Below are 17,219 nucleotides of genomic sequence, written 5' to 3'. Positions count from 1 at the left end.
ACTTAAGTGTTGCCTATTGTCCGAATACCCTCCACCTACACAGAAGAGAAAAAGAAGAAGATCAATGATGGTGACATTGTGCCTTTATATCATTTTTCATGGCGGGGTAATGGCAGTACAATCGCGGGGCAATGCTAGTGCTTACGGATTGTTGGAAGCTGGGGCTGGCGTTGGCCCTTTACTCATCTTTTTTTCTTGACTTGACATGCATGAGTGCCTTACCTAACGCGGCTTGGAGGGCGTAGAGTGGTCAAGGCAAGACACCTCGCCGAATGGTGTTCATGGGTCTAAAAATAATAATAAGCAGCCATGGACCCAAGAGCCATTGCCTTGTACAATTGAAAAGGCTCTGCTATCATTATATTAGATTCATTTATGACCACTTGAGGAGGTTGTACTTGATTTTGGTAAACTCTCCGTCAGGGAAGGAGTCTTTGGGCTGGGAGGGGGCCCTATCTACTTGTCAGTCAAGTCGTCTTGCGGATGACTTTTAGGCCCTCTTTCACACCATTCGAAAAATAGCATCTTTATGACTGCCGTATGCTCAAAGAACTTAGCTGGCATGTACATTTCCGAAGATGTTGTATTTAGGCTAGGGCATTCTGATACTGGGTTCGGGAAAGATCAAACCTGGCGGTCTTAGGGTTCTGAATGACAATACCCAGCCCAAACAGCAGCGCGCGGTCAAAGAATCTGCAAGCATCATTCACCAATAATCGAGACACGTATAACCGCATAATATGTAAGAGGTGCCAAGATGCGATAAATAGCGGTACTAGTGGGATAACTCCCCAGTGAAAGTTGCCACATGATGTATTCAACAACTAGTCTATTGAACAAAGCAAATTTAAAGGTCGTGACTCGAAATGGAGATAATTGTGATACGGTCCTGCACACTTACACTACTGGCAACCCCATTTCCGGGCATGTTTATGATTTGTCCCATCAACTACCTAGGGGATTTGTTAAACGTTACCTTTGTAAGGGTGCTCCTACGAGACCTATAACTACCTCTCCCTAGGAACTCGCCTCCACCGGTACGAAAATCTCTCTATTATAGTGTGGTAGTCTGTTACCGGAATGCGTGAGCAGCATCTGGAAATATTTCCTACTGCTGTGTGTTTGTCGATTTGTAGACAGCCGAGAGCATATAATCCTACGGGAGTTAATATTTTGTATAGTTTCGGGATTTGGTCACTTCTACGCCAAAGTCCAATAAACTCTGTAATGTGGTCGCCGATTATGACTCAGATTCGGTAGAGCAACAGTAATCATATAAAACTCCTCCTGTAACACTGAGGTTTTGATTTGCCACAAAGTACAAATAGGGCTTCGCAGGTCCTGCGATAAGAACATCGCTGCCAAGGTAGCTTTGACTAGCTTGAAATATGCATCGGGCTTCTAATAGGTACTTTGTCACGGTGCTTGAAAGTTATCGAATTCTATCGACTTTGGACAAAATAGTGCACCGACATAACTCTATAGAAAAGACATAGACTTCCTGGACTAGTACACAGATTGAAGCTTGCAGTATTGCCCAGAGTAAAGAGCTAGTAGCTGTAATATGTACTGGCGCCTATATAATATGGGGCATCTGATATTTTGTGGAAGATAGTGAGTCTGATCGTGGATAAAATAATAGTATAGCAGAGCCAGTTTGGACGGCTAGGGGGAGATAGTCTGACATTTTCTCTTGCCTTGTTCTAATTGGAATTATTTACGGGGAGAATGAACGAAGTAAGGGGTGTGAGGTATAGATAGGTTCCATGGCTCTATACAAGAGCGTTTCTATAGATCATAGATGTTTTTTTGTACAAGCGTGGGAAGCACCAGGACATAATGCAATCTATGTGTATGAATCATTTAGAATTTGGAGGCCATGAATAATACGAATAACGAAAATGATATTAGTACGACCATCTGTAAAGCCATCATTCGTGCCCAGCCCTAAACGAAACTCTCCTCACCAGGAGTCAGAGTGCCATTCAAAATAGCTGCAGCATGTGTGGGTACGCTTGTGACCTAAGCAGGAGAGGATATTTGCTCATGCGTTGTAGAACTTTCTGACTTCCAGGACGGCTTCGCCAATCTCTCCAAGGATCGGCTACAATACTAAATATGCCCACAGGCTGAACACTAACAGCCTGCAGGCGGAGGTTGGAGACATCTCGATCAGTGGTGACATGGTGCCAGATGCTTCAACGTTTTCCCACACACTATAGCCCTCTGCCCTCGGAGAAAGTGCCAGGAACGCCGCATCTGTAAATCGAAAGTCAGTATAAGCATCAATAAGTGCTCAGGCCAATATATTTTACAAAGGGGATGGAGGATACACCTACAGATATCGGTCACAATTCCAGCCATGATACCTTCTTTCTGCCAGTGGCTTGGAGAGCTTTTCTGAATCCGGATTATCCCAGGCATTTATTTCTCCGTGGCGTTCGATAAGAGGCGCATCAGGATACATCTCAAGGATCCTTTTTGGCAATGGGTCATTAGGACCTGAACATCATGAAAATGCTTGCTGTCAGGGAAGATCAGAATAGTATCAGTAGTAATAGTAAAGCTCTTTTCAGTATGCTAACCTGTTTGAGCAGAGGTGGTCATAATAATCGGGATGTCGAACAATTCTCCAATTTCTGCATGGGCGATCATATTATCGTAATAAAGTGTAGGGTCAAAATCTCAACCTAAGTTAAGTAGCCCAACCTGCATATCGACGATTAGTAGTACCTGACATAAAATCAGTACGTCATTCGACAGAATAGACACATCTCATACCGAATCATTCACACTCAGATGTTCGAAAGGAACAGCTACTACTAATTAATCTCTATTTTTATGGACGAGAAGCTAGATTAGGGGTAACATACAGTCTGCGTTGGCATTGTTGAATATGTTTATTAAGAATAGGATGTAAAAAGGCACGGCATTCTCCATATTCAGAAGATTTTCAGAGGTGAACTATGTATTTCAAAGGCGAATATAATAGAGTTGCTGTTGCTTTAGATGCTGAATCGATAAAGGGGAGTACCACCTCTTTATAGATCTCTAAGAGTAGCCTACTGGAACTCAGAATTAATGGCTGTAGAAAGGGGGTTTCATGAGCGGAGGTGTGACTAAATCTCATGTTTGTCATCATCGTGATCAATGTAGCATGATTTATAAGAGGATTGTCACTTCACTAGTGTCAATGTCACCAAAGTGAAGACTCCAAACCTTCATACGCCACTATTTACAATGTAAAAAGTACTGGGGTTAAGCCAGCTTCAACCTTGGATCCTGTGCGATATGAGACTTTGTTTCAGCAGATCCCACAAACCGCAATGAACTTCAATTCGAGCGTCTCACGAGATTTCATATGGGCTTAGAAGTTACTAATTATCTTAGGCATTTTCCGATCCTTTCTCGACCAGCATTTCACTATGTGTAATGCTTTGTGGGCCAGCTCGGATGATGTCAAAATTGGTAGGTGGAAGATGACAATGTAGCTAGCTACATTCTAGATAACTTAGACTTCTAAAGGAAATTGATAAATTTAATGGTTTGCCGTCAGTGTTGCACATGTTTCACATTATAATCACAGGTCCCTTGGCAGGTAAGATTATTTGATTATTGGTGAGCATGTCTAAGCCAACTACTGGCTCATGTAGTTCCCTGTTGAGCCGTTTACCGGCATTGTATATAAAATATAGCCCTTTTTATAATCCCAATATCTCAACAACCAGAGATGATAGCAATCTAAAATTTTATACATATACTAGTAAACTACAGCAGATATATTTCGTAGACGGGAAAGTTGGTATATTTATTTAATCTCTATATATACATTTACTAAATATTAGATCGCTACTATCTCTAGTTGATGAGAAATTCAGCATATAGAAAGTGCTATTTTATGTGGAATCCAGAGGTTGATTTCATTGGCCTACCCAGATGATTGGCTCGTTCGGGAAATACGTCAGAATCAGCCTTAAAAAAGCCAGGCACGTATGTACATGAAGGATGGACTGAACAAGGAAATGTTACAAGTTAAACAGTTGGTTGATAACTTGGGCCGACTTGAAGCCAGGGCAGGCTACTGTGGCCATTTTTAGCTTCCATTTGAGATACATGAAACCACATTCGTATTGCAAAATATTCTGTGTAATGATAGTCTACAACCTCACTGTAGCCAAGCAACAGTCGCACCCCAAGCACGTCTGTCAACCACGCTAATCAAGATGAACCTCAAAATCAAATGCGTAGTTACGAGAGTCTAATCTATGGAGAGAACCACCCTCCCTTGCTTTCCGTCCATGGCCGCCCTTGCTATTTCAGTAAATTTTCTACTTCAACAGGAACCGCGTCGTCGTCGATACAATGGAAAATATAGATCCCCCCGCGAAGAATCTTCGCTTCGGCTTCTCTCAATCAGTTTAAAGGAAGGAGTAACTCTCAGTGTGGAGGGTTCGTCGACCCACGCTCATAGAGCTCAGCGAAAATTCCATGATGAAATTCGGACCGACCAGGTGGCGGTGTATTGGAACCTACGTTCCCCACTTCCCTGTTCTTGGGATAATCCGTCAAGGCATTTAGGAACGAAGGGTAAATTGGTTATTGGTCCTTGCCGAGGACTAGAGAATGCCTCGGAGCATACATCGAGCATAGGATAGACCAGAATGCTGGCACGGATGTCATCGGGATAAGAGAGCGCAAGAAGGGCGCTTAACAATCCGCCCGCAGAGTCACCAACAACTATGATGCGGTACGGGTCAAGCTCTATTGGGGTAGATTGAGAGGATAGTAACCTCGCGAGTGTATTGGAGTGGATCCATCTCCAGATGTCCTCTATATCTTCCAGGATTTGTAGACCTGTAGCCTCCGGTGTTAGACGATAGTTCCCTGATATGATAATTGCACTATACTTGAGTGCGAGGTCTAGTATCCATTGAAGGGAATAATCGAGGTTGAAGAGAGTCGCCTTGCATCTGTAGTCTAGCAGCTCTCTGCATAATAATAATCGGACGGGCATCGTAGTACTAATCCTCCATCATGGAGACGCGTCATGATCGGATGTTTTCCCCTGAAGCCTCTCCTGGGCGCCAAAATATCATCACGGAAGCCGTACTGTGAAGCCACTTTTGTAATCTGTCTATATAACTTGGGACCTCTCTAGCTTATTGAGGGGAGGCTCAGGGTTATACTGTTCCCAGCTTCCATGTTCCGTGCAAGATGGGCCTATGAATTCGTCTTTGATTTTAGGTAAGAGAGCAGAGCATATTTACCGACATGTGCGTTGAATTGTTGGGTGCCGCAAAATCATCTAGTTAGTAATAGTGGTTGGTTATCTCGATGCACAACTAACTACCCACCATGGCCAAATTAATGGAAAACTCTACTATACTAAACTGCAGGCATGGCATCATTGAGCTTCACTACAAGTTTATCGGGAGTTTGGCTTAGTCATAAGCAACTCCAAGCCCCGTTTTGTATTGCGCATGTTGGTTGAATGTAGAATTAGGAGTCGTAAGGTCTGGACTGGGAAGATACAGTGTAAGCACTGCAAACTGTCTTGTCACTCCGTTCGATCGACTGGCCAGATCTAAAGACCAGCGGAACGGCAAGTGGGGAACACATCTTATTGGATCTTGCCCCACTCCTCCAAAAACCTTCCTACAGCTGATTTTAAGGTCGAGGTGATTTCAAAGACTATCTTTTGGGGAAGATATCCAATATTTCCACTGTGCCCGGTCCTCGCTCGCGAACTCATCACGGCCGACTTGTCCATCATCTATTCTTTGCTGTGACACTTGACTTTTCACGTCCGATGCTCTGATATCCCGCCCTTTGGGTTTTTTTTTTTTTTTTTTTTTTTATTACCTCTTTTCTTTTTTTGTTCCTAGTAGGTCGTCCACGATTGTCCGATGCCAACATGCGGGCAACACCCAGAAAAGATGGGGAGGAGAGCACCCAAAATTCGGCTCCAGTAAACAGTATACAGGCACAGAATGAGCCATCGACCGCGGGAGAAGACAAACGAAAGATGCAAAGGAGAGCCGCGTATGTTTAACCCTGTCTATGTGTAATAAATCCTGGCCGTGACTCCACCTAAAACTCGTCCATTGGCAGTCAGAAGGCGTACCGTGAGCGACAGGAGCAACATAGCCTCCACCTAACGCAGAAGATTGGCAGCTTAGAGGAAGCAAATAGGGTTCTTGGCGCGAACAATAAACAACTCGAGCTAGAGATTGCGAGACTTGCAGCAGAGAACAATGTTCTTGCTACATTCAATAGCCATATCGCCTCGACCACCGATGGGCCTGTATCAGACGCGGAATTGGCTGCAGCTATACTCCTGCAGGCTCCTCAGCTAAAGCCCCCTTCGGATTTAATGACAAGTGGTCCCATAGACCACCCAGCCCATCGGATTACTGAGAGCGAGACGGGTGAAAAGCTCTTAGATAAAGCAGCTACTTGGGATATGATTCAGAGCCATAGATTGTTTAAAGCGGGTTTAGTAGACATCGACGGTGTTCGGCAAAGGTTGGAAGGCTTTGTGCAGTGCACCGGCCAGGGTATTGCATTTGAAGAAGGCCGAATACGGAGTGCGATTGAGAAGAGTGTCATCTGCGACTTGTAGTTGCAACCACTAAAGCTCTGCTATCAGCCACCAGCCTACCCCATTCAGACTAGCGCCTTTGATCATTATCTACACCATGATATCGCTATATTGCCATGATATCGCGTGTATCGCGTCATTTGAATTTAGGCCTATAAATATGCTTATTTTACCATTAGATCACAAATGAGAGACCTCGTCATTTCTTGATTGCACCCCTTAGATTTCAGCGGTAGATTACTAGGTAATACGGAATCCCGCATTTCCAATAGCAGGATTATAAATCAACGTGATCCGTAAGCATACTGGAAGTCTCTGGTAATAGTTTTATTTATAATCATCCTAATGGCACGACGTCGATTTGGAGAATATATAGCACACATTGCTTCAGTTCTAGGTTGGCTTCTGATCGGCATAAGTGCTGAAAGCTGAACAACCAAGGACCAGATCGGCGTACAGTTCTCGTATTGGATTATCTTCAGAATGTCTAGGCCGCTTGTGCTTATCCTCGGAGCAGGTGCTAATGTAGGCGCAGCCGTGGCTCACAGATTTAGCCAAGATGGGTATCAGGTCGCAATTTCGGCCCGTCGCATTGCAGACGGCATCTCGCCCGAGGGGTATATCACAATTCAAGCAGACTTGTCAGAGAAAACGGCAGTCCCTCATATCTTCGCGAAAGTGAAATCGGCTGCGGGAATCCCCAGTGTTGTCATATACAATGGTAAATGTCCCGAGATATTGATGCTGAAGTAACACTAATTCTTTCTGTCCTAAAGCGGCAACTTTCACGCCTCCACCCCCCAACGCCCCGCTTTCTCTTTCCCCGGAAGCCCTGGATCGCGATATCTGGGTTAATACTCACAGCGCAATCATTGCTGCTGACTGTGCAGTCAAGGGGTTTGAGCAGCTCCCGGAGACCGTGAAGAAAACATTTATCTACACTGGTAACTGGCTGAATACGACTATTTCGGCCTCCAGTGCTCTTCTCACTTTAGGGGTGGGCAAAGCAGCAAGCGCATACTGGGTTGGATCGGCGGACCAAGCATACTCTCAGAAGGGGTACAGGTAAATACACCGAGCTTTTCTCGTCACCTGCCATGGACAAGACTCACCATTTATCTCAGGTTTTACTATGCTGATCAGCGCACCCCGGAAGGAACAGCAATGCGAACAGGTGTTGATGGCAAGGCCCATGCCGAGTTCTTTAAGCAGCTTGCTGACAGGCAGGACCCTTCCGTGCCGTGGCTTGCGACTTTTGTCACGGGGAAAGGATACATTGATTTTTCCAAGTAGTTATCCACCCTGATATTCAGAGTTATAGTGTAATGAACTACTTCCTTAAGTTTTCTACTATGATCGTGTGATTTATTTATTTCATAACGAGCCCAAAGGTTAGTTACCGATGCGAATACAAAGGGAAGCGAACATAAAGTCTGTCCATCAGACTGGCCTTCCTACTCTTTAGGCTGACGCAGCTAGGATAAATACTACAAAACGATGGCCCGGCCAGCTCACGCAGGGACTGACGTTATATCGGGTATGCCGCCAAATAACGTAATTTCCCCATTTCTCGGGCGCTTTAATTCTATCATGGGCGCGAGCCCTCTAAAGATCTAGTCCCCGCGACGATATACTTCTATTAGATAACGGTCCACCTGCTACGAAAGGTCGAGGACCAGTATACGCTCAGAACTAACCACGAACTGGACAACAATATCTTGGTGGAATACACTAATTAACTGCCTTTGAATATCTACGGCAGTACAATCGCCGTTGAGATGCCCGATCCAGTAACAATCGTCTCTGTAGTGTGTGGGAAAGGACTTCCTTGATCTGACCTCCATAGTATCCAGCATTGCCATCTGCTGCCTTAACCACCTCTTCAGAGATTAGTAAGTTCTCTCCGCAATATTGCAAAATAAGGTTCATTGTTTGACCTCCATGAGAACCAGTATTGCTTGCTCCTGTCTTGACTATCTTAGTAACTGGTGGTCATCGTCTACAGTTTTCAAATTTCAAAGAGAATTTTCAGTACTTGGTCCCATAATACCGGCCCTGCCATCCGCGTAGAGAGAGAGGCTGAATTGAGTCTAGACCTCGGCAAAAACATTTGGAGGGCCGGTACCCCCAGCCCTCCGCCCGGCCCTCAGGGACCCTTATCAGCTCTTATCAGCTTTTATCGGTCCTTATCTATTGAAATATTTTTACTTTTCTTGTGTTATAGTACATAAAAGTCATATTTTACTTCTTGTTTTTGATACACTATTAATATATATATATATATATATATATATATATATATTATATTTACTTAGATTTAAATTCTATTTAATTAACCCTTATAGCTATTGAGGGCGGCCCTCTGAGGGCGGATTTTTACCCCCGCCCGGCCCGCGAGGAGGAGCTCGCGGCCCTCCGCCCTCATTTTGCGGGTCTACCAGCCGCCCTCGGAGGGTCGCCCGCGGGCTAGGGCGAGGTCTAATTGAAGCCTGGGGTAATTCAAGTACGATCAGTCACGGGTAATGACGTACGAGGTCTTGAGGCTTAGTGCCATCAAGTAGGAGCTGGATAATACGTTTTAGGATATCAAAACATCAGATTTCACACCCTCGTGGTCTCATAGTTTCTACCAAATTGATATGGGTATCACAAGGTTCTCCTGCATTAAACAAAAACACACGTGATCGCAAAAAGCCGGCCTGTCCTAAAATGTTTCTTTTGATTTCTACACCTTATTCCCACTGTCATCCACTTTGTGGTGTAGAGGACTACCTATCATTTCCGGAGACGGGCTTTTCTTGCCGATAAAATCCCTGTTGGCATCTTCGTTGACATTACTAGTATTGGGAACCGGGGCATACGGACGCGAAATGCTGTCGCGCATAGGATGGGCTGTACCGGTCTGAATTGCGCCGTTATCAGTCACTCTATCGGCTGTGGAGAGAGCCAAATCACCCGAGTCAAAGTATGTCCGTTCCTTTGGCTTGTTAGTAGCTGCCTTGGGTCGGCTTATCGCAAATATACCTTAAAATGTTGTCCAAGTAACCTCCCTCTTTCCGGCAGCCTTCCATAGAGGCGGAGGTAGCGTTGATCATCCTCAGAGGGAGACTAGCAGCAGATCAGCTCAATGCCCCATATTACAATAACATTGCAGACTTGTCTGACCTGTAAATTGGATCCTTTATTCAGTCCTGGTTGCATTATGACAATTGCAGCATATGTAGTTAATTGCTGAGGATGAAAAAAAGATAAAAGTTGGGACACCGCTCAGTATTTATTGCCACCATCAAAAGGTGGCAGAAGTTGGCCCCCTGGATCGCACTAGCACTCGTCATTATCTCCTTTCAGTTCCGTGGAACGTTGAACCGTAATGAAAAACGTACCACGTGACATGCCCTGGATAACTAAATGTAAGGGAGGCGCTGTCGACTATTCCGCCGGTTAATGTTGGACGGGAAAATAGGGGAGATATATCTAATACACATCTTCACGGGTAATCAAAACTCTAGCAAAGATATGGAATATGGAGGGAGCGTGCCTCTCCTGGGCCTACACCATCCCCAGGATATGCGTTGATGTAGCTTTTGTGGTCTGTCTTGCTAGACAGAGCAGCAGAAACTTTACGGACGCTCTAGTCATGGTAACCTATCAAATTAGTTAAGAGTATTGAGTATGTGACACATACTGGTATCAAGGCACGAAATCCTCCATGGATCCCAAGTTCTTCATTGTCGTTTCGGGATTGTTATTAACGTTCCGTAGTCATTATATGTAAATAGCTATCAGATTAACGGTCCTTTGAGCAAAATTTTAGAGCAGCTTTAATTATCGCAGTATTAGGGGACCGAGAAAACAGTACAATTTAACAGAAAAAGCGGAAATGAAGTAAAAAGTGGAAGCGGATGGAGCAAAGTACGCGTAGCCCCATTCTACTTTAGAAGATGATTCTCAGACCACAAGTCTATTAATCCGGTCGCGTACCATTTTAAAGTGCCCCCAAGTTACATATTCACCTACCGAAGAAGAGAAATAGCTAATGACTACTTTGAGGTGGTAGCTGGTACACGTCAGATATCCCTTGGCTTGGCCTTATAATATTGCCTCTGTGAGCAAGGGAAGCCGGCTCCAAAAGAACAGTCAAATGTTTTCCACATCTGGCACAATTTGTAGATAATCCTTTCAAGAGGTAATATCTCTGGGTAGATAACTCAATTCGATAGTGATGAATGAAACTTTCATCGCCCATGGAATAGGAGCCCTCTCATGTCACAGGACATATCCTTGTTCGATTCAGCATGCTTGGCTCCATCGATTCTTCCTCTGAGACTATGGCAAAATCCGCCTTTGAACAGGGAGAGGAGACACTCAGGGAACCCTATGCCCCCACAATCTCTTACAGATTTTCTTAGCTGGCGGGAAAGTACCTTTTTACTGTAGGGAGATAAGTTGATGATGTTGTGGAAATGAGAGTCGGTTTCACAGATTGCGATATTAAGAGCGGTGAACTACTGATTATATCCTCTGGCCTAGCCCAAGTGCCTGTGCTTCGCCTCCTTGATCTTCAGGGGCGGAATGTTTTGGATGGCAAAGTTCATATTTCAAGGTTGTTGGGAGGGCGTGCGTTGAGCTATCGCAGACCGACAGAAATCCCAGCCAACTTCTTTTGTCCGACAGTTGAAAACGACAATCTGGCAACCCTTTTTGATTCGTTAGTATAGTATGTGAAGAAGGGAATGGAGGGGGGAAAGTGCATTGCTTTCTCTTCGTTTCACTAATTAGTATTCAGTCATTCGTCGGTCAAATTGGGCATTCCGCATCCTATATAGTTGTAAGTAAAACGTGATAGGTGTTTACTACTCCTAACTCCCATGATAGCCAAGCCCCTTCTTCTAGACCTAGGTAAAACCAACTCTGAAATACCCCTTTAAGCCCCAAACCTAGCCTAATTGATACTCGGAACCTCCCCAAGCCTAACCCAGACCCGGGCTTGGGTCTCACTGCAATAGCTGTAACGATCTAAAGGAGATAGAATTTGTCGGTCGCCGTGGATTGGCCCCGATGGGCTGACGCTATTTAATTATTAGGGGCCATACATTGAATATAGAATTGGCCTGACTTTCATAATGAACGTATAATATAGTCATGTTCACATGGCGTGGCTAGGCTTTGTGCTAGGTAACCGTAACTAGCATCACTTTTCGCCATAGTGGGTGCTAAACTGATAGCCATGCGGTCTATTCTGTACGCGAGTAACTTAGCAAAGTGTGAGGAATCTGGCGACCTTCTAGTGTCTTCATCACCGCTAAGTCCGTTATTCTCAGGGAGATAGGGTTCCTTAGACTTTACCATTTATACGAAAATTTATAGCGTACAAAGACCATATTAAAATTCCAACAAACATTACTGTACAGCTAGTCCTTGTCCCATGGGGAGCACGCTCATGGTAGACATTCTCAGGGCAAGGGACTGTAATTCAATTAGTATGGTGAACTGCTAGTTAACCCGATATCATAAAATAGTAGACGTATGGCATCCAGAACGCTCATAAACAGAAAAACGAACAGAAACTAAGGTATATCCTTTACGGCTAATAATGTACAGTCTTCCCAAACCCATTCATCGTCAACAAGCGATGAATTACTTTCCTGTAAAGCCAACCCCGCCAAATCCATATCGTCCCTCCTCGTCCTTCCCGTTTCTCTCCGCTCGATTTATTCCTTCCTTAGATACTAGCTTGCCCACGGGCGAAAGCAATCCGTTGTCACCGAGCTGGTTGCCCACGAGATTATGCACATCATCTTGCAGTTGGTCGACTTGTTTGATGCCAGTGACTTTAGACTTGTTAAGGGTATCTATTGTAAAGCGGTTCAGTCAGTCGCTATCTGACTAGTAGAGTTACGCATCGGTACACATAGAAAAACGTTGCCTACCTTTGGTAACATAAGAGTTTTTGTTATCGCCCTTTCCAAACCATTTCAAGTATTGGTCTTCGATCCAGGGGTACCATCTTTCGTATTGAATGCTGTACTGCTGGCGAAGCCATTCGGAGTAGGATTGGCTTTGCTTCTTTTCCTCTTCCTCCTTGGGTTGGGAGATGGGATTGAGAGAGTTCATCGTGTATGTTGTGAGCTTCTATAGCTAAGTGTCTCAAACGTATTCCAAGATGATATTTATGTCAGATAAACGCTGTGTATTCGAGAAGAAGTTGATATGAAGATGTATTGGCTTTGGGATATAAATAGACTACTCTTTCTGGCGGTGACGTCGGTGGTGCGGCCCATGACGTAGACCCACATAAGGCCACTTTAACCTGCATGAATCAATATCAAACCAGATTGACTTTCTTCCTGCGTTCTACAGTCACTTTAATCAGGTTAAAGCCCCGATAGATCTGTTGTATTTACGTTTGGTGACGAGTAAGGTGGATAGTCTTTCGTTCATAGGCTAGCTTGCCCGTGTCGGGTATCATGATATTGGAACAACCAAAATATTATCCAAATGTAATCAACGTTGGCTTACTCTTCTCAAAAGCCATTGGAGACTGCTTAGCTGGCTAATCTCAGCGGGGATAGTCCCTTTGTAGCAGTATTGTCTCTACTAGCAATAAGCCTCGACCTGAACCTTGATTAGCCGTGAAGTGTCTATCTTGACTGATCTTCCAAAAGATTCAACGTAACGCCTGAGGTGTGCCCAAAGTAATCTTCAGAACAAATTATGTAGTACGATCTCACACCTTCGGCCCTTTGGCAGTAAGACTTAGCAAAGGTCTTAGTACTGATGCTAGCGCTAGTATCGAAAAGAGTTCTCGACGTGGCTGAGATTGGTCCTTGATCCTTTCCAGCACCCTAGACAACGAGTAACAGGCTGGTTTGTTCTGCTCAGAGAAGCAGGACAGCTGTGGGCACGCGAGTCTAACGATGTCCATAGCTCCTCACTGATAGTCCCCACACTGGATTCCTCAGCGGAGGGCTTTTGAAGATGGAAGATGTTAAGGACAATGACGGCCTGGATTAAAAAATAAGTGAAATACCCAGCTGAAATCAGGATGCAGAGCGTCTGGATTCTCCTCGAAAAAAGCGGCGATGCCTTGTACGGTTTTCCATTGCAGTGTATTGGCATATGCTGCGAGCTTCAGCCTGGTCTACCATAGAGTTGCAAACAACGTAGCATGCGAACATTCTGTTCTTTCCATAAGACGACCGCTCGAGGGCCTCGGAACCAATCCGGTGTGGTACGGGTCAAAAAATAGGCAGGTAGTGATAGCTTCCAGATTTTCAGTCGGTGTTCTATTGACTGGGGAAGTTCCATGTCGAAGGTGTGGTGACTAGTAGTGGTAAAAAGTTCATTAAATATAACATTCGAAATACAAGCCAGCCGGGATTGAGCAATAATGGCTGAGTAGTTCGTCGGTGTTCGGCCGGGGCGGGTAGGATTGAATCCATAGAGTATTTCTAGCGAGTCAGTATGTGAGAGCCCCTATCAGTCTTTTGATCAGTTCTTACCGAGTCGTCTATATTTCGTGGTAGTCGAGTTTGATGAAAGAAAGAACCGGACGCTGTGACGGGACGGCCGGTGGTCAGACTAAAGCCACTGTCAAAGCAGTACACGATCCACCACACGGCTCTCCTTCGCTCATAGAGTAGGGTGTCATTTCTCGCCCCGGATGGCAGTTCGCGGTGCAGGCTTAGCCCTAGAGCCATGCGATAGGCCATCCCAAGACAGTTGTACCCAGTGTTTGTGCGATCCGGGTTTTGTAGATAATTGCCCTGCGCAAAAGGGTAGGGAGGCAGATTAGATCGCAGGTATGTACATAAATACTCATATGTGAGCCCTTACCATTAGTAGGAATACCTTGGCAGTGAGAAGGTTCCCAACTTCGAGCGTGCATAATGACATATGCGACCGAGCCGCTGCATAGAAATCGCATGCTCCTGGCTCAGTGTCCGCGCCCAATATCCAGCTGCCAGTTGCCAAATCAAGATAGAGAATTGCATGCCAGCTTGAGAATTCATGGACCTAAGGGCGATTTTAGAATTTATCTCGGAATGTCGGCTTATGTAGGATAGGGTATGAAGTATTATAAGAAAGAAAATAAGCATCAATGAGGCGATTGATGATGGCGGTAACAGAAAGGTTTCTTGCCTCAAATTAAGTTATCCGGAGCACCCTTACTCATGAGAACCAGGAGGCTTCCGAGAAGGACTGCGTATTCTATGTGTGGCCAGTGCAGCCTGCCCTGGAAACAAATGGGAAATGGGAGATGGCTTCCATCAAACTAGATCCTAAACCCGTCCCTATGTTCTTTCTTAGAAATGAAGAACGGGAGCACATCCAGACTCAACGGGTATCTCTCACCAAGATATCCTGTATCGGATTGTGCGCTTGGTAACGACGCCCTTCCATCTGGGCCTTCTTTTCTGGCCTGATATAGTTCTGCTGCCGGTGAGACCAGTGAGGCTTCCGACCATTCAAACCTAACTGATGCTACGGGGCTGTCCCGGCCCAAGTTGCTGCTATCACCCAGGTTGTTGTTATTTGCCAATAACTCATCCTGGTTCACCTCTTCCAAAGTGCGATGAATATCCAAGTCAAGGTTCAGTTTCTTCAGCAATGTCTTCCACGAGAGGTATTAGGCCTCTAGATCATCCAAGTTTCTCCTCACACTTAGTAACTATGGCACATATCGAATGCAGGACATACCTCCGGGTCAACTGGGTGCGCCTAGGCAGCTGGCTGAAAATACAGGACTTATTGCCCCGAGTGCAATAAAAGCATGGTAAAGAACCAGAGCACTAAACCATGGTGAAAATGTCATCTCGATAGCAGATAAGGGTAGCTGACTTTGCGTTTATGTTTCTAAAAACAAAACAGAAAGAAAGAATGTCATGTATTAATCTTCGAGACACATTCTGGTAGGAAAGGCAAGGGCAAGGCTCCTTCACAGACTTGCCCATAATCCATTAACGATGGCCTACCTGACATTCCGGGCCCTAAGTATTGTTAGTCAGGCCGTTGAAAGAAGCTCCCTGCCAAGCTACCCCCCAAATTTGGTCTCTCTCGGCGCTTTTGGCATTATCAATGTTGGACGATAAATTGAGGCTGATCTCGATTAAATGAAAGAAAGCTCCGGAAAGTCGAGACCGAGAAACGAGACAATAGACCAATCAAATGGACCGATGGTCATCCCCGCATAAATACTCTTTTACAAAGTTCTATCTATTCCAAGACAATTTCCATTTTCCACCGGTTCTAAAACACGCATTGTAAGGGCTGGGGAAAGTAGCAGTACTGTACTAATGTGTTTTCGCTATGGTAGAAGCACTGTCTTAGGCCATGCAAACCCTTTCTCCGGCATTGCTGAAACTCCACTTCAGGATAAAATCTGTCCGCCGTCAACAACTATGTCTGCACCATTGATATATGTGTTTGCGCTGCTCGCCAGGAGCACTATGGCACCTGTGAGTTCAGATGGACTACCCATCCTTCCACTAGGGTTACGCTGGGCCCAGATTCTTCGATGCTCGGCAATCCCTTCGCCCTCATTGAGAATGGTGTCCATATACCCCGGGCTGATACTGTTCGTCCGGATACCATATCGAGCCCATTCCGCAGCGAGACAGCTTTTCAACATCAAAAGCGCCGCTTTGCTGACGTTGTATGCCGCCTGAGGTTGCGGGAAGTTCACGCGATGTGCCGAGATAGATGCAATGAAGGTGATGGAGCCTCCAGTTCCCTGCGCGACCATACGCCGAGCAGCAGCTTGCGCGGAAATAAACGAGCCAGTGGTGTTAATATCTATGATCTTTCGCCACTGGGAGATCGGCATCTCCAACGACTCCACACATCCGACAACACCGACGAAACAGAGCAAAGTGTCAACTGATCCCAGAACCCTTGTTGTCTCCTCGAAGGCGGAGTCAACAGCTACCTCGTCAGTAACGTCGACTTTCAGCGTAGCTATGTTGGCCTTGGGAAATCTCGTCCGTAACTCGTTAATCTCCTTCTCGGAAATCAACGGGTCCCTGTCCAGAATCATGAGACCGTTTAGTCCGTGTTCGAGCAGCGCATTACATGACTGCAGTCCCAAAGTCCCTGCACCACCAGTCACAACCGCGTTTCCGTGAACTGCAAATCTCTTTTGCGCGTCTATGGCGGGGTTGTTGCCAAGGCTTGAAGTGGGTGGTGGGGTCATGGACGACTCGCTGCCATCGCTAAATACCATGCTTGGAATCTCTCGTTTAGTGAGGGCATCGCGACCCGGCAGTTCCGTCGGAAGGGTCATTATATGATCGTAATATGTGTAGATATGGTGAAGTGAGGGTGTGAAGGTAACAGAAAGCAACAAAACATACTAAGGTCCAGCCAAGTCTATATAACCTTGATTATCGTTCAACCTCGGTCGGGAGCTCGCCGCAACCTTGGTAGCTGCAGAATCCTGTTGGTTACTTGGCTTTAGCAATTGGATCGGAACACAGCTCGCCGACCATGTTTGCTTTCTCTGAATGTCATTCGTTGTTTCTTCCGTACACTGCGACCCGAATCACGTCTACTGACTTGTATTCCACCAGTCTTGGCTCGTTCGCCTTTTAACGCCAGACATCCTCTATACTATGTGTTC

The 17,219-nt window shown here is 45.4% G+C and overlaps 6 protein-coding genes across 6 annotated transcripts; 2 read left to right on the top strand and 4 right to left on the bottom strand.

Moving 5' to 3' along the window:
* Positions 1-5,839: 5,839 nt before the first annotated feature.
* On the top strand, positions 5,840-6,775 carry BDW43DRAFT_274835 (uncharacterized protein). The gene has a single exon (XM_032041789.1). It carries the CDS (start codon positions 6,374-6,376, stop codon positions 6,620-6,622), a length of 249 nt encoding a protein of 82 aa, XP_031900874.1. The 5' UTR covers positions 5,840-6,373; the 3' UTR covers positions 6,623-6,775.
* A 309-nt stretch (positions 6,776-7,084) lies between these two features.
* Positions 7,085-8,083, top strand: BDW43DRAFT_319090 (uncharacterized protein; the record flags this gene model as incomplete). The annotated part of the gene is made up of 3 exons (XM_032048836.1): positions 7,085-7,322; positions 7,492-7,666; positions 7,726-8,083. 3 exons carry the CDS (start codon positions 7,085-7,087, stop codon positions 7,892-7,894), a joined length of 582 nt encoding a protein of 193 aa, XP_031900873.1. The 3' UTR covers positions 7,895-8,083.
* Positions 8,084-8,954: 871 nt separating this feature from the next.
* BDW43DRAFT_274831 (uncharacterized protein) lies at positions 8,955-10,140 on the bottom strand. Its single transcript, XM_032041788.1, has 3 exons — positions 9,767-10,140; positions 9,626-9,709; positions 8,955-9,578 (listed from the first exon to the last, which is right to left on the bottom strand). Exons 1-3 carry the CDS (start codon positions 9,800-9,802, stop codon positions 9,327-9,329), a joined length of 372 nt encoding a protein of 123 aa, XP_031900872.1. The 5' UTR covers positions 9,803-10,140; the 3' UTR covers positions 8,955-9,326.
* Positions 10,141-12,031: 1,891 nt separating this feature from the next.
* BDW43DRAFT_274829 (uncharacterized protein) lies at positions 12,032-12,786 on the bottom strand. Its single transcript, XM_032041787.1, has 2 exons — positions 12,532-12,786; positions 12,032-12,453 (listed from the first exon to the last, which is right to left on the bottom strand). The coding sequence occupies exons 1-2, from the start codon at positions 12,713-12,715 to the stop codon at positions 12,239-12,241; spliced, it is 399 nt and encodes a 132-aa protein (XP_031900871.1). The 5' UTR covers positions 12,716-12,786; the 3' UTR covers positions 12,032-12,238.
* A 2,510-nt stretch (positions 12,787-15,296) lies between these two features.
* On the bottom strand, positions 15,297-15,567 carry BDW43DRAFT_274828 (uncharacterized protein). Its single transcript, XM_032041786.1, has 2 exons — positions 15,443-15,567; positions 15,297-15,393 (listed from the first exon to the last, which is right to left on the bottom strand). Exons 1-2 carry the CDS (start codon positions 15,553-15,555, stop codon positions 15,309-15,311), a joined length of 198 nt encoding a protein of 65 aa, XP_031900870.1. The 5' UTR covers positions 15,556-15,567; the 3' UTR covers positions 15,297-15,308.
* Positions 15,568-15,577: 10 nt separating this feature from the next.
* On the bottom strand, positions 15,578-16,944 carry BDW43DRAFT_274827 (uncharacterized protein). The gene has a single exon (XM_032041785.1). The coding sequence runs from the start codon at positions 16,881-16,883 to the stop codon at positions 15,972-15,974; it is 912 nt and encodes a 303-aa protein (XP_031900869.1). The 5' UTR covers positions 16,884-16,944; the 3' UTR covers positions 15,578-15,971.
* Between the last annotated feature and the right edge of the window lie 275 nt (positions 16,945-17,219).

The sequence above is a fragment of the Aspergillus alliaceus genome (assembly GCF_009176365.1).
Source record: "Aspergillus alliaceus strain CBS 536.65 unplaced genomic scaffold BDW43scaffold_19, whole genome shotgun sequence".
Lineage (NCBI taxonomy): Eukaryota > Fungi > Ascomycota > Eurotiomycetes > Eurotiales > Aspergillaceae > Aspergillus > Aspergillus alliaceus.
The sequence above is the reverse complement of the archived record's forward strand: the minus strand, read 5'-3'. Positions and strand labels throughout refer to the sequence as shown.

Coding starts and splice junctions, on each gene's coding strand:
- BDW43DRAFT_274828 (XM_032041786.1), bottom strand. CDS start 15,555: ATGGGCAAGTCTGTGAAGGAGCCTTGCCCTTGCCTTTCCTACCAGAAT. Junction 15,394..15,442: donor TTTAGAAACATAAACGCAAA/GTCAGCTACCCT, acceptor ACCATGGTTTAG/TGCTCTGGTTCTTTACCATG.
- BDW43DRAFT_274827 (XM_032041785.1), bottom strand. CDS start 16,883: ATGACCCTTCCGACGGAACTGCCGGGTCGCGATGCCCTCACTAAACGA.
- BDW43DRAFT_274829 (XM_032041787.1), bottom strand. CDS start 12,715: ATGAACTCTCTCAATCCCATCTCCCAACCCAAGGAGGAAGAGGAAAAG. Junction 12,454..12,531: donor AAACTCTTATGTTACCAAAG/GTAGGCAACGTT, acceptor GCTTTACAATAG/ATACCCTTAACAAGTCTAAA.
- BDW43DRAFT_274835 (XM_032041789.1), top strand. CDS start 6,374: ATGACAAGTGGTCCCATAGACCACCCAGCCCATCGGATTACTGAGAGC.
- BDW43DRAFT_274831 (XM_032041788.1), bottom strand. CDS start 9,802: ATGCAACCAGGACTGAATAAAGGATCCAATTTACAG. Junction 9,710..9,766: donor ATAAAGGATCCAATTTACAG/GTCAGACAAGTC, acceptor ATCTGCTGCTAG/TCTCCCTCTGAGGATGATCA. Junction 9,579..9,625: donor TACTTGGACAACATTTTAAG/GTATATTTGCGA, acceptor AACAAGCCAAAG/GAACGGACATACTTTGACTC.